Source organism: Dendropsophus ebraccatus, chromosome 13, assembly GCF_027789765.1.
Source record: "Dendropsophus ebraccatus isolate aDenEbr1 chromosome 13, aDenEbr1.pat, whole genome shotgun sequence".
Taxonomy (NCBI): Eukaryota; Metazoa; Chordata; class Amphibia; order Anura; family Hylidae; genus Dendropsophus; species Dendropsophus ebraccatus.
The window spans coordinates 74,058,732-74,082,882 of record NC_091466.1 but is presented as its reverse complement, the minus strand read 5'-3'; the positions used below and the strand labels follow the sequence as shown (position 1 = coordinate 74,082,882).

At 46.0% G+C, this 24,151-nt stretch overlaps 2 protein-coding genes across 5 annotated transcripts in view; one reads left to right on the top strand and one right to left on the bottom strand.

The window, feature by feature from the left end:
• Positions 1 to 4,468: 4,468 nt before the first annotated feature.
• LRRC57 (leucine rich repeat containing 57) lies at positions 4,469 to 15,082 on the bottom strand. Of its 2 annotated transcripts, none has more exons than XM_069949784.1 (6): positions 14,865 to 15,082; positions 11,225 to 11,419; positions 10,526 to 10,661; positions 8,607 to 8,875; positions 6,988 to 7,173; positions 4,469 to 5,259 (listed from the first exon to the last, which is right to left on the bottom strand). In XM_069949784.1, the coding sequence occupies exons 2-6, from the start codon at positions 11,306 to 11,308 to the stop codon at positions 5,218 to 5,220; spliced, it is 717 nt and encodes a 238-aa protein (XP_069805885.1). In that variant the 5' UTR covers positions 11,309 to 11,419; positions 14,865 to 15,082; the 3' UTR covers positions 4,469 to 5,217. The 2 variants fall into 2 exon arrangements, with proteins under 2 accessions (XP_069805885.1, XP_069805887.1); XM_069949786.1 differs by having other exon boundaries at positions 14,869 to 15,082.
• Positions 15,083 to 19,368: 4,286 nt separating this feature from the next.
• UBR1 (ubiquitin protein ligase E3 component n-recognin 1) overlaps positions 19,369 to 24,151 on the top strand; it is a 50,678-nt gene continuing 45,895 nt past the window's right edge. For 2 of the 3 annotated variants that reach the window (XM_069951172.1, XM_069951171.1), the window contains exon 1: positions 19,370 to 19,524. In XM_069951172.1, the coding sequence (XP_069807273.1) occupies positions 19,477 to 19,524 (48 nt within the window). In that variant the 5' untranslated portion in view covers positions 19,370 to 19,476. Of the gene's footprint in view, positions 19,525 to 24,151 lie in introns of all 3 variants that reach the window. The other variant, XM_069951173.1, reaches the window with a different exon arrangement.

Here is a 24,151-nt window from a genome sequence, read left to right as displayed (position 1 = left end):
TCTGCATTTTGTCTCTATTATTTTGCTTTGATGTAATAGACAGAATTTTGTGTGATGTAGTGGAAATCATGATAGTGCCAGAGATTTGTAATATACTTCTATTAAAGTCTTTCAACACTTATCAGCTTCTGTATGTCCTGCAGGAAGTGGTGTATTCTCTCCAGTCTGTCACAGTGCTCTCTGCTGCCACCTCTGTCCATGTCAGGAACTGTCCAGTAACAAATCCCCATAGAAAACCTTTCCTGCTCTGGACAGTTCCTGACATGGACAGAGGTGGCAGCAGAGAGCACTGTGTCAGCCTGGAGAGAATACACCACTTCCTGCAGGACATACAGCAGCTGATAAGTACTGGAAGACTGGAGACTTTTATATAGAAGTAAATTAGAAAGCTATATAATTTTCAGAAACCAGTGGACCTAAAAGGAAAAAAAATTGCTGGAGTACTCTAATATAGGAGAAAATGCTTTATCTTCTCTAATATCGTAACCATCCTCAGGTCTGGAATATGTAGTTCATGAAGATGATTCTTCTAGAACAGGGATGTCAAACTCAGGCCCTCCTGCTGTTTCCAAACTACAATTCCCATCATGCCTGGACAGCCAAACTTTTAGCATGATGGGAATTGTAGTTCTGAAACAGCTGGAGGGCCTGGTTTTGACAGGTGTGTTCTAGAATCTAAATGTCATTATTACTAAACGGACAGTGTAACAATGGGCAGCAGGATAGCTCAGGGGGCAGCTGCTCTGCCGCTCATGCTATAGACCTGGGTTCAAATCCCCCTTAGATCGCTTGGCTGTTGGGAAATTGTCCTAAATGGATGAAAATATTCCACATTTTTCTATAACCACCATCTGTATTATAGTCATGTGTAGTATACGGAGTCTATACCCAACGTTCAGCCAGCACAGGATTCGAACCAGGGGCTCCAGCATCCCTGCTCAGCTTCCTGGCCCCTTACTCCCTGAGCCATCTCTTGCTCTGATATATATAAGGGAAGGTTTGTCAGTCTCATTATCGAGATGGAGAAGACCAGAGCCAAGGTTCACGGCCCAAAAAAATGGCTAGCCGGCAGGAAACATAAAAAAAGTGAGGAAATCAGGATTAGAACCCTGGTCTCCAGCACACAGTCTTCCATTGTATGTGCGCTGCTCCTAGCTCTGCACCACAGGCAGAACTGGGAATCTTGTAGGATACTTCTCAATGTCATCAATCAAATACTAAAAAAAGGGTCTACACAACAGTCATATAAACATCCAAAAAATAAAGCATCAATGGTGGGGAACACTGAGAGAAAGAAAAAAGGATAATACTGGGATCCATCATCCATATGGATCTCCAGCTCAGACCTCCATGTTCCTACAGACTTAGAGAAACATCTTCTATCTAGAGCGATTGTCCTTCCTCATCACTACAAGTTATTTATGTATCATTAGGCAGAAGCCGACGGCCGCACCTGGCTAATGTTATACTGTAAGTAATAGTAAGAAGAATGATGTCAGAAAAGTAGGAGAATGGGATTAGAACCCCTGGACGTGTTTCTAAGGAGTCCGATACCCAACCCTTCAGGCCACAGACACTTTGGGTGTAGGGTTGGATGTTACCCACTGGTATAATCATACAGGTTTATAACATGATAATAAAGAGATCACAGGGGGATAGAACCCACATCTAACATGATGGTACATGAACCTGATCGCACTGTGACCAACCCACAGCACCAAACTACGAGCGAGTCTGCTTCCTTTTACCAATGCTGCAAACCAGACCGATCCTCTATATCAAGCGGCAGAAAAGGGAATTGAACCCAGGGCTCCATATAATATCAATGAGACGTCAAGGGATAAGACCCCCGCACCACCCTGCATCAGGCACTGCTGACTTTGGTCTCTATTCCTTGACAATGCATATTACCAACCCAACACATTGCTGGAAGAGAAAGGGATATTCCAGGCGGGTGAAGACGTTTCTTCTTTGGTAATTGGGAAGCGGATCTATATACCGGATCTATATATCTATATACCCCAATTGATAAACAAATGGTGCAGAAAATCTGTGACCCGTCCCATTGGGGTCCTAATGGCTTCAAAAGCCGAGAAAAAAACCCCAAAATCTTCTCCATGTTGTATTCTTGCTCAGCCACGTTACATAGTATATTCCCCGAGTCATCAGAAATCAGTGCTGAGGCCCATGACCGATCCGATCAATAAAATCTGGTGTCCTTGGCGTCTCCGTACAGACTGGGAGGAGTTTCTGGCGCTCACTTGTATATCGGTACTCTGATACTCTCCCTGGATGGAAATGACCTGGGGGTTGATGGACCCTTTAACACTCATGATGGCTCCATTATCAGGATGTGCGGAGTTTTCCCCTATAAATAATTTATTACTTCTCAGTAGATTCCCATGCCCATTGCTTAATTCACTGCTTTGAAACTAAGGGTGTATGCAAATGGCTTAAAACTGTTAAAGGGAAACTCTGCTAATTTTATTTTTCTTTCAAATCAACTGGTGTCAGAAAGTTATACAGATTTGTAATTTACTTCTATTTAAAAATCTCAAGTATTCCTATACTTATCAGCTGCTGTATGTCCTGCAGCAAGTGGTGTGTTCTCTCCAGTCTGACACAGTGCTCTCTGCTGCCACCTCTGTCCATGTCAGGAGCTGTCCAGAGCAGCAACAAATCCTAATAAAAACATTGAAACATTGAACCAGAAAACCTCTCCTGCTCTGGACAGTTCCTGACATGGACAGAGGTGGCAGCAGAGAGCACTGTGTCAGACTGGAGAGAATACACCACTTCCTGCAGGACATACAGCAGCTAATAAGTATGGAAAAAATTGAGATTTTAAAATAGAACTAAATTAAAGAAATAATATAACTTTCTGAAACCATATGATTTGAAAGAAAATAATTTCACTGGATAACTTATTTATTCTGAGGTCAAGTTGCTGATGAACTCATAGTGATTATCACCTCTCCAAATTACAAAGTTGTGGACAGGGACTTCAGCTGTTTCAGAAGGGAGGAGGGGGAGATGGAGAGAAAAGCTCACAGATTTTTGTGTCTTCAGCAGAAAGCAGCAGCTGAGAACTGGGTGAAGGAGACTGAATAGATAACAAAATATGGAAGGAATTGTTAGTGTTACCATGGACAGCAACATATGATAAGTTATGTTTGAGCGGAGTACCCCTTTAAATACATTTTTACATGCCTGTGCTGACTACAGGAGACTGTACACTATAATGGAGCGTATCTACTGTAATCTGTCAGACTGTGCTAGCGCCATTTGTTTGGTTAGAACTAGTGATTGAAGGGCGGCTCTGTACTCCATGTATAAAATAAACACCCCCATAAACATCACACTGGAGCTGTCTTAACCAGTCAATGGAGAGAAGGATCGGTCGTGTAGGATTTTCACTGCCTGTCGCTGTTGTTCTTGGAGCAATAAGACGCCCCCCTGAGGGGCCTGGCTGCGGCTTATCCCTATCTTACCCATAGAGAATACATAAATGACCAGCAGTGTATTGGGAGGGATGGCAGAGGTAACTTAATTGGTATGTAAGTAAAGGCAATAACATTTTAATGCACTTAATAATATATGGCCAGGATATGTGGCTAGGCTGTATCCATGTATTCCAGGTAATCCTCGGGCTGCATCCACCTTCTCCAGGCAGCAGGATTCACACGCTGAATGTTTGCACCCACCTCTATTGCCATGCTATCCATAAACAGGACAGGTATTCTCTTTCCTCATGTCAGACTGCAGCCGCCGGGGGCCAGTCCCAACTCCATTCTGTACACTGCCCTATATAGAATGAACACTGGTGCAGCTGGTTTTCACTTTATTTCCATCTTTCTTCTGTAGCTTACAGGGGCAGATGGTCAGTCCTAAGCATTGTGGACGTGCCGCCATGTCTATCTTTTCTCTCCATTGATTACATATATTATACATACATATACATATATTATGCTACACAATAAGCCGCTCAATTCCAATAATTCCCAATCCCAACGCTAAATTGTTGCTTATGATCCGCGGCCGTTCTTTCCCTCAGAACACGCATCTATGTTCCAAACATATTTCAGCTTAGACTCACATGTGAGGAGAGAGTAAGACAGGGACAGGGGATGGAAACCATGTTACCCAGCAGCTTTCTATATACTGTAATAGATACAAGCTGTACATGAAAAATTATTTTATTGTTTTATTGCAGAAAATAAATAGAATGCACTAACAATAGGCAGCTCCTCTCTGCTTCCAAGATTTAGGAGAAGGACCTGCCCAGTTGGGACATCACTGCAGACATCTCGGACTGGAGAAGACACTACCAAAGTAGGTAGGTTAACTCCACCAATATACATAGATTATTTTTATTACTAGAATACCCCCTTTAAATCCTAAAATAATTGTAGATGATGCATTTTTGTATACTGTTTTTAAAATACATAAAAATTACAAGTGGCCCAAATAATTTAAAAGATTTATTAACCGTACAGGATTCTAGTAAATTCCACAAGCTTCTATGGGCAGCGCCTGGATTAAGGTGCAATTCAGTTTATGGGTTTATCCCACTGCCCCATGGAGTATATGACTGCTACAGGGTGTAACATGCTATTTCCAGCTAGCTCTGCCACTGTTAGTAATTACCTGCAGCCACCACAAGAGGGCGCACACCTCATCAGACAATAGTGCTGCCCCTGTACAGCCATTAGTTTGTATTCTCCTATAGTAAGCGATTAGTGTGTATACACCCGGCTCCGACCTCTAACATGACAGTTGTCCATAAAGTAATGCTGAATGTCAGATATTTAATAAGAAACTGCTAAACATAAACTACAATTAGTAAAAGTGCGGTGATGAGTAAATGACATCGCTGTCAGAGGATAATGGGTAAAAAAAAAAAATGCAAAAAAAAAACACAAGTCAAATGAGTTGCAGCATAGTAGAATATCTCTCGACAGGGTGGCCTTCAGTCGCCTGATCCTTAGAGACACGTGATCACTGCAATCACCACAATCACCCAGCTGATACCGCACACAGTGTCTCTGGTTACAGTCCACACATCTTCATGGATGGCTCCCATCTGTCCCTGGATGGAAGGACTCTAGCTGATATAAGAAGCTGGGATGCCCGGACACAGGCCCTGCACTTAGAGCTCACCCTGACAATCGGGGAGGAACCGGACTCTGCGAGATCGTGGCGGTGAATGCTGCTCCATCACACAAACTTCTTCCGTGTTGCTGTGAACCGTTCCATGTACTGGGGGAGGGGGGACAAAAATATACATACAGATCACTTACTATCATCATGCAGCTATATATACAGTTATGTGACTATACCGGGTATCCATGGATGCGACCATGCCGGGTCAGTACTGTGCACAAGCCCCATTCTCATCCAACAGGGCTCGGTGTGATTGTATCCATGAATACCCAAACTTCCGGTAGCAGGATGGGTTTCACGCTCAATATAAGTCTATGACTATATAGGTCTATGACTATTTAGGTCTATGACTACATAGGTCTATGACAGGGGTGGGGAACCTTTTCCATGTCGAGGGCCGGTCGGGCATTAATAAAATCATTCAAGGGCCGCATACCGTGTGCGGCAGTTAGTAGCGTGGGTTTGCAGCACCCAGGGCAAGGCATAGTATTGTTCCCCTAGTTCCCCTGCTATTGTAGTTAACCCCCAGTGATGCCCCTGCTATTGTAGTTAACCCCCAAGTCATGCCTCTGGTAGGCCTAGTTAACCCCCATCAGGCATGTCCCAGGTGGCCTAGTTAACCCCCATCAGGCATGTCCCTGGTGGCCTAGTTAACCCCCATCAGGCATGTCCCTGGTGGCCTAGTTAACCCCCATCAGGCATGTCCCTGGTGGCCTAGTTAACCCCCATCAGGCATGTCCCTGGTGGCCTAGTTAACCCCCATCAGGCATGTCCCTGGTGGCCTAGTTAACCCCCATCAGGCATGTCCCTGGTGGCCTAGTTAACCCCCATCAGGCATGTCCCTGGTGGCCTAGTTAACCCCCATCAGGCATGTCCCTGGTGGCCTAGTTAACCCCCATCAGGCATGTCCCTGGTGGCCTAGTTAACCTCCAAATAAAAAAAATAAACATCCCACTCACCTTACCTCCGCTCCCACGCTGCCCATGTCCTCTTCTCTCCCAGGTCCTCTGTGCCGGTGGCGTGCGATGAAATGACGTCATCGCACGCGGCCCGCAGGAGACTGAAGACACGCGCCGCTCTGCTGGGGAAGAAGCCGGCATAGTAAGCATCCTCCTGTGTCCGGCAGCTGTCACAGACACCGGAGGATGCTGTGTATGCCGGCTCCTTCCTCCTCCAGAGCGGCGCGCATCACAGGGGAGCTGCGGGCTGCATCGGGAGGTCTCAGGGGCCGGATGCGGCCCGCGGGCCGGAGGTTCCCCACCCCTGGTCTATGACTACATAGGTCTATGACTACATAGGTCTATGACTACATAGGTCTATGACTACATAGGTCTATGACTACATAGGTCTATGACTACATAGGTCTATGACTACATAGGTCTATGACTACATAGGTCTATGACTACATAGGTCTATGACTACATAGGTCTATGACTACATAGGTCTATGACTACATAGGTCTATGACTACATAGGTCTATGACTACATAGGTCTATGACTACATAGGTCTATGACTACATAGGTCTATGACTACATAGGTCTATGACTACATAGGTCTATGACTACATAGGTCTATGACTACATAGGTCTATGACTACATAGGTCTATGACTACATAGGTCTATGACTATAAAAGTCTATGACTATAAAAGTCTATGACTATAAAAGTCTATGACTATAAAAGTCTATGACTATAAAAGTCTATGACTATAAAAGTCTATGACTATAAAAGTCTATGACTATATAAGTCTATGACTGGTAAAAAAAAAAGAAAAAAGAAAAAGGAATACTTTCCACATCTCCGTCAGGTACTCTGAACACTGACCTTATCATAACCCTCCAAGTCCCGCAGCTTTTTTATTTCAAAGAGGTTTCCTTCTACAGCCAACAGGGAGATCTGTGAGTCACATAAGATACTCTGCGGTAACATACTGAGCTCCAGACAGTTCTCTTCAAGTCGGAGGACCTTGAGACGTGGGCACCGAGAGACCTGCACTGAGATCTGAGATATCTAAAGGAAACATCAAATGACTCAATTTACTACAGTGATCAGAAATAAGACCCTATTGTGCAAGAGGACAAAGCAGATCCAGTGAGGTGTGCAGTTCTGAGGCTACAGCACAGGTTTTAAACTGCGGCCCTCCAGCTGTTGCAAAACTACAATTCCTATTATGCCTGGATCCAGGCATGATGGGAATTGTATGCAGGGCACCTTGCCCTGGACTTCTGGCAAAACAGGAGTCTTTGCTCTGAATGGAGGGTTCCTGCTCCTGAGGCTTAGGGCTGTATTACACAGCCTGACGACTTGGTGTAAGCGAGCCCCATATACAGCCAGATCATCACGCAACCCTTGTACAATAAAAAACTATACATACCTGTCCACACTCCTTGATGTCCTGCTAGCTTTAGCCCGCCCCCGGCAGTGTCTGAAGTGATAATCGCTGGCCACAGCACCTTTCTGGAGATGGCTGAGCGGCCTGTCACTTCAATCACTGCCAGGAGCAGCCTGAAGCTAGCAGGACACCAGGGAGCATGGAGAGGTATGTATAAGTTTATTATTTTTTTACATTCATCAACCGCCAGCCACGCATCACTATTACACATAGCCATGTGGCGTCAGTGGCCGATGATTTTATGTCAGGACAAAGACGCGATCAGCCGATTATTGTTGTGATCAGCTGATCACTGTCTTTATCAAACAGAGCGATGTAATGGAGCCCTTAAGCTAAGTCAGACTGTAATGCCTCCTGCCCAGTCTGCGATGTGATAATGCTCCCAGCTCCGCTGCACTGCAGCCTCTAGTGACCATTACAAGAGGCTGCAGTGCAGAGGAGGAAGCCAGGCCATACAGACAGGAGCAGGGAGGCTTTATGTCATAGATGTAATGTAGGAATGGAGCCTCTGTGGACGCTTTCCCCCTGTGCACTAGCTGTGGCGGTTAGCATATGCACCTGCAAACTGCAGACAGGACCTGGACTTGCAAGTCAACTTGCAGTATGTAAAATGGGTAACGTTGACCCCCCCGTGCATTATTACAGATACCCACTGCTACAGCAGGAAGCATATATATCTATGTTCTGTACAGATCTCTGGTTAGTGTCTGGCAGCAAAGAAGTTAAGTGCCCTTCTGCCATTCAGTGCAGGGACTCCTGTCATTATACCAGCTCCTGTACAGTAACCAGTCCACTTAAAGGAGTTTTCCAGATTTTTTTTAAATTCTTTGTTAAATCTGTAATCCGGAATACTCCTTTAACTCAACCTAACCCATGGAGTGTAAAACATGAAGGTTTTCTAGGACATTTGCTATCTATTGAAGTCAATGGGTAACAAACTTGCAGCGGAAACTGTATGTGTGAATAGTATGTGCTGGCTCTCTCCTACTTAGCCCTGATCTATGAGGCCCCTGTCCTGGACGTCCCACTTAGGTTGCCTGTGACTACTTACCTGGTTCTGGTTTAAGTTGATCTCTATGGCCTGCACCCCAGAAACTTCATCTGGAATCGCCTGGATTTTATTCTTAGACAGATCCACCACATCGAGGTGCCGCAGGCTGCAGAGCTGGCTGGGCATCACCCGCAGCTGGTTACCAGAGAGGTTTAGTGTCTTCAGGGCGGAGAGCTGACCAAAGTCTGCAGGGAGTCGGGTGATGTGGTTAACGGCAAGCTGCAGGGTCTCTAGTTTTTTTAATTTGCATAATTCATCAGGAAGTCTGCCTGGAGAAAAAGAACAAAGCACACCAGTTAAACATGATAAAGGCTACGCCACCTAGTGTTCAAACGTATGTGAACGTATTATAGAGGCAATTACTTTTTTAAATCAACAGAAGTTCTGATTGCAAGCAGTTTTGCCATACACATTCTTAATTTTTTTTTAAAGTTTACTATGTTTAAATCAACATTATACACACAGCCAAATTATGTTCCATGCCGATATTACTTCTATCTGAGAATATCAAGTTTTCTAGTACTTATCAGCTGCTGTATGTCCTGCAGGAAGTGGTGTATGCTCTGCAGTCTGACACAGTGCTCTCTGCTGCCACCTCTGTCCATGTCAGGAACTGTCCAGAGCAGCAGCAAATCCCCATAGAAAACCTCTCCTGCTCTGGACAGTCAGACTGGAGAGAATACAACACTTCCTGCAGGGCATACAGCAGCTACTTAAATAGAAGTAAATTACAAAATCGTATTACTTTTTGGCACCAGTTGATTTAAAAGAAAAAAAAGTTGCCAGAGTACCCCTTTAAACAAAAAACCACTGATACATTCTTGAGTCAGCCTTGGTTCAGAGAGACAAGCGCTCAGCTGAGTGCTTCTCTCCTGACTCGTTCAGCTCTCCTATTTCTCTTTTCTTGATCAAATCATAATCAACTATTTAGATGTCCTTGAGAATGTGGCCAAATGTTACAAAGTTACATACAATGCACAAAAGGGGTGCCAGACTCCATTGCTGCCATGTATATACCCTATAGCGGCTCCCAGATGGAATTGGATCTAGAATATGTATCAAATGTAATAAGGGGCAAAACCTCTAATTCTAAAGCCAGAAAATGGTTGATTTGTTATTAAGTTGTTGATCCGGTTGTAGTGATTGATCCCTGTGGGGACATGCGCTGCTTGGACTATTGTTCTGTGGTTACAATGTACATACCTCTGCTGTATTGTTGTTATTTCCTACGCACGACCTGGTGCTCTATCTATTGTATGACCATAATATATCCATTGTGTGAGCGGACATTCTCTCATTATGCCTGATGCCTGAAGCGTCTCTCAGGGACCGGATTGTTTCCAGTGTTTTTATCCACCGAGCCTGCTTTATTTACACATCATAGTCATCCCCAGAATGGGTTTATAGGTATGGTAATATATAGATGTATATGTGTACCATAACCTACTGTATGCATCATAGACCAATCTGCATATACAGGGGACTGAGTCATTCTTTTGGGGGAGAGGGGGGGGGGTCCAGTGCCGATTCACTCTGCTCTGTGAATAATTATTTAGACCACTCGATTTTGAGCACTCAGATTGGGCGGCGTGAATGTGATTTCCTGTTGATCCCGTTGCCCACCCACTTTTCTCGGCACTTGTAAAACAAAATACGACTTGCATCAGCTGCGATTTTCTTTACACTAAAAAGTTAGGACAAAGCAGTTGCTGAATTGGGTTAGTGAAGACTTCAGAAGAGAAGGATTTAGGAGTAGTAATGTCTAACTGTTTCTGTACAAGGCACACACATAACTGAGAAGTAAATAAAAAAATAAATATATACATATTATATATATATATACACATACATATTATATATATATATATATATATATATATATATATATATATATATATATATATATGATTTGCACTTACTCAGTCTGTTGTGGTTGAGAGACAAGCTCTTCAAGACTCCAAACTTCCCTATAGGAGGAGGCAGAACTTCTATCTTGTTGCTGGACAGATCTATTGTCCGTAAATTAGCCGATAACCTCTGTAGATCCTCAGGAAACTTTCAATGAAAAATAAAATAGAGGAGTCAGAAAATCAACACGATATATAAGGATGTACACAAACATATTCTCTCTCTATATCTATCTTCAATGAAAACACACACATGCACATATAGACTATGTTTACATGGCGTATTAGACCGGCCGTTCTGTGAGCCTGCCGGGTGAGAGAACGTCCGGTCTCTGAAAAGATCATCCTTGCTGGTACTGCAGTACTGGGCGGATGATCTTTTCGGCCGCAGTGTTCTGATGCGGGCTCATCCGCGCGCGCCGGCATCAGAACTCTCCACTGCATGCTATGAAGCGAGCGGCCAGATCTGATCGCTCCATAATGTGCACTACATGGATATCTGCAGCCGCTATTCAATGAATAGCGGCTGCAGAAAACTGACGTGTGTATACGCTCCAGCCGGGATGCCATAGGCAGCAAAGGCACGTAGATTTTCGTAATAATCACGGCCGTTGTACAATGGCCGTGGTTTTAGGAAGATATACGGAGTGTGAACATAGCCATACAGTGTATATACACACATACATATACTGTATACACTGCCGTTCTCACCTCCACCAGTCCCTTGTCAGTCAGCTGGAAGACGCCGGTCTTCTGGGCGGTTTCTATGTGAGCCTTCAGAGCACTGTTACCCATGACGTTGATGGGGACCCCTCTGTACTGGTGTTGGTTGGGCCCGCACTCTGTACTGGTGTTGATGAGGACCGCACTATGTACTGGTAGTCACACAAAGGTTCCCTTGTAATCCTGCAGCGTATAAAACAAATGGCAGATTAGCCATGGCGGTATACAGTCACATGATTTGTAGTTGTAGACTTTGAACATAGTGTTTGATTTGTAGGCATATCCATACCCGATTGCTTTCAGCGCCTGTTTGCGGTCAGAGCGAGCTTTGACGCTATTTAACTATTTAGATGGGGGGGGGGGCTGTACCAAAACTACACTCCCCAATAGTCTCTTCACTTTTCCGCTGGCTCCATAGACACCATTCTATGGGCCGGCGTATTCCGCTATCCGCCGAAAGAAGTGACATGTCACTTCTTTCGGCGGATAGCGGAATACACCGGCCCATAGAATGGTGTCTATGGAGCCAGCGGAAAGGCGTGCGGACAGACAGCGGAATTCCGTGGACATTATCAGCGAGAATTCCTCAGTATGAACCCAAAGAAGCAGATTGGCGCTTGTTTACATTAGTGATCGGCCGTGTAATAAGACCCTAAGACAACAAGATCCCGTACTCCCATAGTGTGCGGATTTGTAAGAATATGAAATCCAGCAATGATACCTGCTTATGTGCATGTCTATCTATTATGTATGTGGTTGTATCCGTGTACATTATTTATATGCAATTATACTTTTGTACATTATTTATCTCTATGTATTAGAGGACGGAAGCAATCTTAGGAGCCAGCTTTGAAGGGGTACTCCGGCGAATCTTTTAAATCAACTGGTGTCAGGAAGTTATACAGATTTGTAGTTTACTTCTTTTTAAAATCCCAAGTGTTCCAGTACTGATCAGCTGCTGTATGCCCTGCAGGAAGTGGTGTATTCTCTCCAGTCTGACACAGTGCTCTCTGCTGCCACCTCTGTCCATGTCAGGAACTGTCCAGAGCAGCAGCAAATCTCCATAGAAAACCTCTCCTGATCTGGACCGAGGTGGCAGCAGAGAGCACTGTGTCAGACTGGAAAGAATACACCACTTCCTGCAGGACATCCAGCAGCTGATAAGTACTGGAAGACTGGAGACTTTTAATTAAAAGTAAATTAGAAATCTATATGACGTTCTCTTCTCAGTCAGTTGATTCACTTTAATGGAGCTGAGCAGCAAAACCTCACACCCAAACTGGAGGCAGGAGAGGTGCTGTTTCTTGAAGAAAGTGGCCATGTTTTTCTAAGCCTGAATAATTCCTTTAAATGTCTTGTAAATGTCTTTCATGCTAACCACCCCAAGAAGTTTACGATGAAGTTTGTTCCAGATCGTTCTACAAGGTTATGACCTCATCTGTGTGTTGTGCACCTGGATCCCTACACGACTATATATTATCCAGATCAGTGTAATTATAGGGGCTGCATTGGCTGCCGCTGCAGTAACACAATTACTTATACTGACGCCACCGCTAGATCTGCCCTAGTATCTCAATCCTTACATGACGCCAGGACGGCGGATTACATGCTGCCTGCTTAAGAAGCTTTTCCCATCACACTCTTCGTTTGTCCTTGGGGAGATGACTGCTGGGGTTTACAAGCTGCAGAGACGGAGTGTACGGCCCATCCCCAACAATGGCCGTGTGTATGACCCATCCTCAACAATGGCCGTGTGTATGACCCATCCCCAACAATGGCCGTGTGTATGACCCATCCCCAACAATGGCCGTGTGTACGACCCATCTATAATGGCTGTATTTTCTACATCACCTACTATCAGATATAGGTCTGAAGAAGAAGCTATGATACCAAGACTCAAGACATGTAAAGCCATGTGTAGCCGCCTCCAGAATACTAGAGTGTATTCACACCATGCATACAGTATATACCGTGAGATAACCATGGGGGTGCACATTATTACAGCCTGAGCCACTGTGATGAATCTGATATAACTGAAGACTACCCGTCTTGTCGACTGCTTCAACTTTTGCAAAACTACAACCCCCAGCATGCCCCTATACTGGTGCTGCAAAACTACAACCCCCAGCATGCCCCTATACTGGTGCTGCAAAACTACAACCCCCAGCATGCCCCTATACTGGTGCGGCAAAACTACAACCCCCAGCATGCCCCTATACTGGTGCGGCAAAACTACAACCCCCAGCATGCCCCTATACTGGTGCTGCAAAACTACAACCCCCAGCATGCCCCTATACTGGTGCTGCAAAACTACAACCCCCAGCATGCCCCTAAACTGGTGCTGCAAAACTACAACCCCCAGCATGCCCCTATACTGGTGCTGCAAAACTACAACCCCCAGCATGCCCCTATACTGGTGCGGCAAAACTACAACCCCCAGCATGCCCCTATACTGATGCTGCAAAACTACAACCCCCAGCATGCCCCTATACTGGTGCTGCAAAACTACAACCCCCAGCATGCCCCTATACTGGTGCGGCAAAACTACAACCCCCAGCATGCCCCTATACTGGTGCGGCAAAACTACAACCCCCAGCATGCCCCTATACTGGTGCGGCAAAACTACAACCCCCAGCATGCCCCTATACTGGTGCGGCAAAACTACAACCCCCAGCATGCCCCTATACTGGTGCGGCAAAACTACAACCCCCAGCATGCCCCTATACTGGTGCTGCAAAACTACAACCCCCAGCATGCCCCTATACTGGTGCTGCAAAACTACAACCCCCAGCATGCCCCTATACTGGTGCTGCAAAACTACAACCCCCAGCATGCCCCTATACTGGTGCTGCAAAACTACAACCCCCACCATGCTTGTAACCCTGCGTCTCTCCATCTGCTGTAAAAATACAACCCCCACCATGCCTGTTAAGGGCCCTAAACCACAGGACGATTATCGTTCAGATTATCGTTAAATCGTTCGAATCTAAACGATAATCGTTTGGTTGAAATGCAGTTAACGATTAACGACGAATGAGAAATCGCTGATCGCTTTATAAGACCTGGAGCTATTTTTTTATTGTTGCTCATTCGCATTGAATAAGACCTCGTTTGGTCGTTCTCAGTAGATACAAACGCAATAGCGAAGAAAAAACGATCGCAAATATGATCATCAGTAACGATTATCGTTCCATGGAAATGAGTGAACGGTTTCAGGTCTTTAGCAATAGCGGTCGCTTGAGATCGTTAACAATTATGCAAACGATAATCGTCCGGTGGAATAGGGCCCTAACCCTGCGTCTCTCCATCTGCTGCAAAACTACAACTCCCATCATACCCTGAAATCTTGCAGCTCTTGGGCTGCTGCAAACATACACTGCAGCACTACAACTCCCAGCATGCCCGGCCAGGTGAGGTGATACATCCTGCTGGGTGTGTCACAGTGTAATTGTTTCCATCCACTGACAATTGTCACCTCCATATAAAACTCCAATGTCCCACAGAGAAGGGAGCCCCCATGGGTGCAGCAGCAGCAGCAGCAGCCCCCCTCCCTGACACCCTAAAAGTTCCACATCCAGACAGAGCTAACAGGCGCCCCCTATAGATGTGACCGGGGCACGGCTCTTACCGACCGCCAGCGATAAAACCCCGGGACACCAGCGAGGAGAAGCCTGACCAGATTACGGTTCAATCCCGCACTCGGCTCTTCCGGAAACAGCGACTCCACCTTTCACATCTCTGGAGTTTGCCACACACAATATGGCGGTGGAACCGGGCAGCAGCTCAACTCTAGCGAGAGCGTGCGAGCCATCCACAAGATGGCGCCGTGTTACAGCGTGAGCTCTGATTGGCTGCCGGCACTGTTAGTGACTGTTTTGTATGTAAGGAATTTATAATCTGTCACTAAACAACCAAGTATCTGCCCTGCAAAAAAAACCAAACAAACAGAAAAACGTGAGAGTCACGTGACTCAGGAAGATCATGTGACCCACTGACGTCAGTAAGGCCTTACAACTGTTTCTTACCGGCCCCAAGTGGTCAGGTCCTGTACAAGCGCACACGTGACCAGTCTATACTGTCTATATTATAACTGATGGGTGTGTGTGTGTGTAGGAGTCCCATGTAAATAACACCATTCCTCTCACCTTTATCACCATACAGTCCCATGTAAATAACCACTCCTCTCACCTTTATCACCATACAGTCCCATGTAAATAACATCACTCCTCTCCAACATACAGTCCTATGTAAATCACATCACTCCCCCTAACATACAGTCCTATGTAAATCACATCACTTCCCTCCAACATACAGTCCTATGTAAATCACATCACTCCCTCCAACATACAGTCCCATGTAAATCACATCACTCCCCCTAACATACAGTCCTATGTAAATCACATCACTCCCCTCCAACATACAGTCCTATGTAAATCACATCACTACCCCTAACATACAGTCCTATGTAAATCACATCACTCCCCCTAACATACAGTCCTATGTAAATCACATCACTCCCCTAACATACAGTCCCATGTAAATCACATCACTCCCCCTAACATACAGTCCTATGTAAATCACATCACCCCCCTAACATACAGTCCTATGTAAATCACATCACTCCCCTAACATACAGTCCCATGTAAATCACATCACTCCCCTAACATACAGTCCCATGTAAATCACATCACTCCCCCTAACATACAGTCCCATGTAAATCACATCACTTCCCCTAACATACAGTCCCATGTAAATCACATCACTCCCCCTAACATACAGTCCTATGTAAATCACATCACCCCCTAACATACAGTCCTATGTAAATCACATCACTCCCCCTAACATACAGTCCCATGTAAATCACATCACTCCCCCTAACATACAGTCCTATGTAAATCACATCACTCCCCCTAACATACAGTCCTATGTAAATCACATCACTCCCCCTAACATACAGTCCTATGTAAATCACATCACTTCCCTCCAACATACAGTCCCATGTAAATCACATCACTCCCCCTAACATACAGTCCCATGTAAATCACATCACTCCCCCTAACATACAGTCCCATGTAAATCACATCACTCCCCCTAACATACAGTCCCATGTAAATCACATCACTCCCCCTAACATACAGTCCCATGTAAATCACATCACTACCCCTAACATACAGTCCCATGTAAATCACATCACTCCCCTAACATACAGTCCCATGTAAATCACATCACTCCCTCTAACATACAGTCCTATGTAAATCACATCACCCCTCTAACATACAGTCCTATGTAAATCACATCACTCCCCTAACATACAGTCCCATGTAAATCACATCACTCACCCTAACATACAGTCCCATGTAAATCACATCCCTCCCCTAACATACAGTCCCATGTAAATCACATCACTCCCTCTAACATACAGTCCCATGTAAATCACATCACTCCCCCTAACATACAGTCCCATGTAAATCACATCACTCCCCCTAACATACAGTCCCATGTAAATCACATCCCTCCCCTCTTGGCTTTTGCAGATCTGTTCAGAAAGTTACAGATATATAAAGGAGGAGTCCGTCAGATTATAAAATGCGGCAGCCGGCAGTACTAACTTACCTCTCCCTCTCCCCGTGGTGAGTGGCTGGACCGGCCTTGGGACCCCCCAATGAAGGGCATTTCCCCCGAGTTGTGATAACGTCATTACTCAGGGTGGTCCCGGCTGATGGACTGACCGCTCAGCCAATCACTGACAGCAGCGTCCGGCCCCTGTCGCTGAGTAGCCAGTCCATCAGCCGGGTTGTGACGTGTCAGGGCCGGAGATCCCTGTGGAGGTCCTGAGGCCGCTCCCTCCACTCACCACAGGCACGGGGAGAGGCAAGTTAGTACTTGTAATCAATCTCCCCTCTGCCGGCTGCAGGATTTTATAATCTAACAAACTTCTCCTTTAACACAATCCTAACACAACACTGAGCGGGAATCTGTTACTAGCGTTATTCCGATGTATTAAATGTGCGCAGTATAAACTAGTGACAGAAATGCTATTTGGTGTTTTACTTCCATCATTCTGTTCAGCTGTTCTCCTAATATGCAGGAGAACAGGATTCTTGCCACACCCCTCCGCCCCGCCCCACAACTGCTGATTGACAGCTGACTGCCCATACACAGCATGGATAGATTACTGGTGCAGATTTCTGGGGCTCATGAATATCCAGGACTACTGAGCACACATGCAGATGTGCTGTTTTTAGTACCGTAACTTGCGTCCCTGTACCATTTTTCTTCCCCATGGTTCTATTCACTCCCTGATTTCCTCTCTAAGGTGCGTTCACACCTACAGGATCCGCAGCAGATTTGATTCTGTTTTCAGTCATCTGCAGCGGATCTGCAGCAGAAAATCAGCTGCGCATACGGCAAGTGTGAACGTACCTTGAACTGTGACCCTGCTTTTGCCATGTAACAGTGCACAACTCCCTTGCCTGCATGTGAACAAGAAAACCAACTGCCAGCACTAATGGGACAGATCATGTGACTGCAATTAAACTGAGCATGTGTGACCCAACCTAGTGGATGCCTGGCAGGTCGTAACCAAGGGCAACAGGTTATGCACATGGGGGATAAGTGAGTTTATAAAGATAATAATGCAAGTACATGTACAGATTTATCAGACAACCAATCAGAGCTCAGCTTTCATTTCTCAATATGAGCTGTGATTGGTTGTTCTCTGTTTGACAGATATATGTCTCTCACAGATTATTCTGAGCCACTGACTCCACAAAACATTGAAGGTGTCCTGTAGTATCTGGCACTAAGATTTGAGGCTGGGTTCACACTTAGTATTCAGGTCAGTATTTTTAATGCTCCTGGCATCTTCCCCTGCACTGCAGCCTCTTGTTACCATCAGGTGATCCCTGGAGGCTGTAGTACAGAAGATGTCCTTTATACAGACAGGGGTGGGGAGGGGTATTAGGTCTCCATTCAGGAACACCTGGCATTTTGACTGGTCTTCGGTTCCTGTATAGATCACAGCTTACTGTCTGGCCTCAAAGGTGTTAAGTGGTGATGCTGTGCACAGCCACTTAAAGGGAAACTATCTGCAGGTTAGAGGAATCTGACCTGCTGCTATCTCTGTATAGCACACAGGGTGCTGAGGATGAATGTATCTTTCTTACTTTCATCCTCAGCACCGTTTCTATTATATTAGCAGTTTATCGTCTATAATGATTAGGAGTTTTGGTGCACTGGGGGCGGGACTACCGCTCCCAGTGCACCAATCTGCCCCCGGCTGACCCACCCCTCCTAATGCATATCAGCAGAGTGGGCCGGCCAGGGGCAGTAGCCCCGCCCCCAGTGCAACCAAACTCCTAATTAGCATAGAAGATGAACTGATAATATGACAGAAGCGGCTGCCAGGCCTGAGCGGGACTCCTCCACAGGAAGGCACTTCCCACCACTGGTTACTGTACTCTCCAGGAAGTATCACCACTTAAAGGGGGTGTCCAACAAACACAAAAAATTCTTCACAAATCCCATCCACTTTGCTGTTCTTACAATAAGTCGTGGAATTACAACATGTGACTTTACTACAGTCCCATGTAAATCACATCACTCCCCTCTACTCAACCTCCTCCAACATACAGTCCCATGTAAATAACACTCTATCAACCATCTCCAACATACAGTCCCATGTAAATCACATCATTCCCCTCTATTCAACCATCTCACATACAGTCCCATGTAAATAACACTCTCCTCTATTCAATTTCATCCAACATACAGTCCCATGTAACTCACACCCCCTCTACTCAACCTCATCCAATATACAGTCCCATGTAAATAACACTCCCCTCTATTCAACCATCTCCAACATACAGTCCCATGTAAATAACCCCCCTCTACTCAAATTCCTTTAACAGACAGTCCCATGTAAATAACACTCCCCTCTAATCAATAATAATCATAATAATCACGTGACGTTACGTTCTGACGTCGGTATTTGGCCCATAGGCTGCGTCCTGTAAAACGTAAACCATAGAGATGTCTCCAGAGCAGACAGGTCAGTCTTGTCTACGCCGCATGTTTATGTTGCAGGATGCACTGGGAGGACCATAGGGTTATTCCGATTCACTCAACAGCTGACGTCGTAAACCACACCCTCGGCTGTCGTGCTGCTCAGTCCGGGGCTGTACGTCTTGTGTTGTTATGGGCCGGGAGGTAGAGGAGGAGCAGGTCTGCTGTCAGTGAAGATGGAGGAGGCTGAAGGGGAACGAGAGGAGCGGGAGCCCAGCAGCCTGGTGAGGAGGCGCCTCATATACAGGAGGATGGGGGCCATGTGTGTGACAGGAGACATGTATGTGCTGGGGGATAGGAGACATGTATGTGCTGCTGGGGGGGATAGGAGACATGTATGTGCTGGGGGATAGGAGACATGTATGTGCTGGGGGGGGATAGGAGACATGTATGTGCTGGGGGATAGGAGACATGTATGTGCTGGGGGATAGGAGACATGTATGTGCTGGGGGATAGGAGACATGTATGTGCTGGGGGATAGGAGACATGTATGTGCTGGGGGATAGGAGACATGTATGTGCTGGGGGGGATAGGAGACATGTATGTGCTGCTGGGGGATAGGAGACATGTATGTGCTGCTGGGGGGGATAGGAGACATGTATGTGCTGCTGGGGGGGTAGGAGACATGTATGTGCTGCTGGGGGGATAGGAGACATGTATGTGCTGCTGGGGGGATAGGAGACATGTATGTGCTGCTGGGGGGATAGGAGACATGTATGTGCTGCTGGGGGGATAGGAGACATGTATGTGCTGGGGGGGATAGGAGACATGTATGTGCTGGGGGATAGGAGACATGTATGTGCTGGGGGATAGGAGACATGTATGTGCTGGGGGGGATAGGAGACATGTATGTGCTGGGGGGGATAGGAGACATGTATGTGCTGGGGGATAGGAGACATGTATGTGCTGGGGGGGATAGGAGACATGTATGTGCTGCTGGGGGGGATAGGAGACATGTATGTGCTGGGGGATAGGAGACATGTATGTGCTGGGGGATAGGAGACATGTATGTGCTGGGGGGGATAGGAGACATGTATGTGCTGGGGGATAGGAGACATGTATGTGCTGCTGGGGGGGATAGGAGACATGTATGTGCTGGGGGGGATAGGAGACATGTATGTGCTGGGGGGGATAGGAGACATGTATGTGCTGGGGGATAGGAGACATGTATGTGCTGGGGGGGATAGGAGACATGTATGTGCTGGGGGATAGGAGACATGTATGTGCTGCTGGGGGGGATAGGAGACATGTATGTGCTGGGGGGGATAGGAGACATGTATGTGCTGGGGGATAGGAGACATGTATGTGCTGGGGGGGATAGGAGACATGTATGTGCTGGGGGATAGGAGACATGTATGTGCTGCTGGGGGGGATAGGAGACATGTATGTGCTGGGGGGGATAGGAGACATGTATGTGCTGGGGGATAGGAGACATGTATGTGCTGCTGGGGGGGATAGGAGACATGTATGTGCTGGGGGATAGGAGACATGTATGTGCTGGGGGATAGGAGACATGTATGTGCTGGGGGGGATAGGAGACATGTATGTGCTGGGGGGGATAGGAGACATGTATGTGCTGGGGGATAGGAGACATGTATGTGCTGGGGGGGATAGGAGACATGTATGTGCTGGGGGGGATAGGAGACATGTATGTGCTGGGGGATAGGAGACATGTATGTGCTGGGGGGGGGATAGGAGACATGTATGTGCTGCTGGGGGGATAGGAGACATGTATGTGCTGCTGGGGGGATAGGAGACATGTATGTGCTGCTGGGGGGATAGGAGACATGTATGTGCTGCTGGGGGGATAGGAGACATGTATGTGCTGCTGGGGGGATAGGAGACATGTATGTGCTGCTGGGGGGATAGGAGACATGTATGTGCTGCGGGGGGGATAGGAGACATGTATGTGCTGCTGGGGGGATAGGAGACATGTATGTGCTGCTGGGGGGATAGGAGACATGTATGTGCTGCTGGGGGGATAGGAGACATGTATGTGCTGCTGGGGGGATAGGAGACATGTATGTGCTGCTGGGGGGATAGGAGACATGTATGTGCTGCTGGGGGGATATGTGATGTTTATGTGTATTGTAAAGTCATTGGTGAGATGCCAGTAGGAGTAGCAGGGTGACCGTAGGACGCCGTTCAGACAGTGAGACAGTGAGGATGCTGACCTGCTGTTTGTGGATCTGCGGTCACACTTGACTTGCTCTATACATACAGCTACTGTATCAGTGTACCGCGCTGGCATCCTGTTGGTGGATCTCCACTCACATTCCCTCTATACATCCAGCTACTGTATCACTATAGTATATCACGCTGGCTTCCTGTTGGTGGATCTGCTGTTGCTGGATCTCCACTCACATTCCCTCTATACATCCAGCTACTGTATCACTATAGTATATCACGCTGGCTTCCTGTTGGTGGATCTGCTGTTGGTGGATCTTCTGTACATACAGCTACTGTATCAGTGTACCGCGCTGGCATCCTGTTGGCATTGCTGTTTCCTTTCTCTTGTGATCTGCAGACAATAGGATCTTCCATGCCGCTTCCTCATCTGTTTACACTGTAAATATTTCATTTTAGAGGGCGCCGCCGGCAGTGAGGCTCTTAAAGGGCCACACACACCATCAGATGGAGCTTCCGTCCGTCCAGACTTTATACAGCAAGACTATAATACAACTCTATTACGGAATACTATGACTCTATGTGTGTAGAGTGTAATACAGCTCTGAAGGGGTTAATAGTAAGCTGATGCTGGGCTGCAGGTACATTAGACATAATTACCTGGCACAGAGCAGGGAAGCAGATGGCTCCTCTATGGCAGCCGGCAGGGCGAGGAGCTGCTTTATATCATTACCCCTCACATATTGTGCAGACTGTCCACACGTAGCTTGCACTGCTTCATGTATATAGCAGAGGGGTCAGCATTGGAGCTGTATGTAGGGACTGGGTGCCCAGAGTCCCTATGCTTGTCCTGCAGCATGCCTGGGGTATAGTGTGACAGCTTCTGCATATGAATTTTCTGCAGTGTGAACACACCCCAAGTAGTGTCTGAATGAATGGTTATAGCCCATTGCTTCCTACAGTCCCACAGTACATTCCCTTTGGCTTTGAAGATGAACGTCCAGGTCAGGAAGCTGGGGGGGGGGGGGGGTAGGGTTTTCTTCTCCCTCTGACAATACATGAAGTTTTTGTTTTCTTAAAGAATAAGGTTCACAATAATAACAGTAAAGAGTTGTAACAAACAGGATTAACCCCTTTAAGGGGAACTCTGGCTAAATTCTTTTTATTTTTTCTTCAAATAATCTGGTACCAGAAAGTTATATAGATTTGTAATTTACTTCTATTTAAAAATCTCAAGTCTTCCCATACTTACCAGCTGCTGTATGTCCTACAGGAAGTGGTGTATTCACTCCAGTCTGACACAGTGCTCTTTACTGCCACCTCTGTCCATGTCAGGAACTGTCCAGAGCAGGAGAGGTTTTCTATAAGGATTTGCTGCTGCTCTGGACAGTTCCTGACATGGACAGAGGTGGCAGCAGAGAGCACTGTCTCACACTGGAGGATACACCACTTCCTGCAGGACATGCAGCAGCTGATAAGTACTTTAAGACTGGAGATTTCTAAATAGAAGTAAATTACAAATCTTTGTGTTACCAGTTAACATGATAGAAAAAGATTTTCGCCGGATTACCCCTTTAGAGGGATTGTCCAGGCATAGAGAAAAATGACTGCTTTCTTCCAAAAACAGCACCTCTCCTCTCCTTAGTATCAGCACAGTTTTTGCACATCAGTTCTATTGAAGTTAATGGAGCTGAGTTGTAATACCACTCACAACCTGAGGACTAGAGGTGACACTGTTTTAGCATGAAAGTAGCTGTGCTTTTTCTAATCCTGGATAACCCCTCTAAGGATCTGACTACACAAGGTTTATGTGTAGTCTGTAACTATGGAAACCTAAAGGAGTTTAGACTTGAGACGATAGAAGATTTTTAATCTGGGTTATTTGCAAAGATCCCTAATCTCTTATTTTCTTTCAGACTCATTGTAGCTAAAAAGATGGTTGTGAGGTGGTGCACCTTCATGCAACCTGTAAAATAAAATATATTCCTTCTTAAAGGGATTATCTAGGATTAGAAAGAGCACAGCTACTTTCTTTTTTTCAAAAACAGCGCCACCCCTGTTCTTAGGTTGTGTGGAATTACCAGCCTTCTCCATACACTTCGCTGGAACTGAGCTGCAAAGCCTCCACACCCAAACTGATGACAGGAGAGGTGCTGTTTCTGGAAGAAAGTGGCCATGGATAACCCCTTTAAGTGTGTGTTCACACAATGCATATAATAAAATCCACATCTGTATTCCGTGCAGTTTATGATGTGGATTTTAAAGCTTCCTTTCACTTCATACAGAGAATTCATGTAGCAAGGCGCCTATACATGACAGGTTACTACTTCTTCCATGTTATTTGTCAGCAGTGCGGACTATAGCTGTGTGAACATGCCCCAACAGGGAGCTGCATTCTTTCGGTTTGGGAACCTTTTAGTGTCATTTGGCCTTTCTCCAAATCCTGCGTTCTCACGCCCTGCGCAGCTCTAACCTACAATCTATACAGAGTCCATCTAGTGCAAGTTACAGCCACTGTCTGGATGTGATAGATGACTGAAGACCAGCAGCCCATCCTCCTCCCTGGTCACATATAATATACATAGGGGAACTTTCAGGTAGTTTCCGAGCTGTTCATAACTAAAAGTAAATTCTGTAGTAATATTATAATACTACAGATAAAAAGAAAGTGAAAAAAACTTTGAGGGGTTTTCTGGATCTTTTATTGCACAATACGGATTTCAG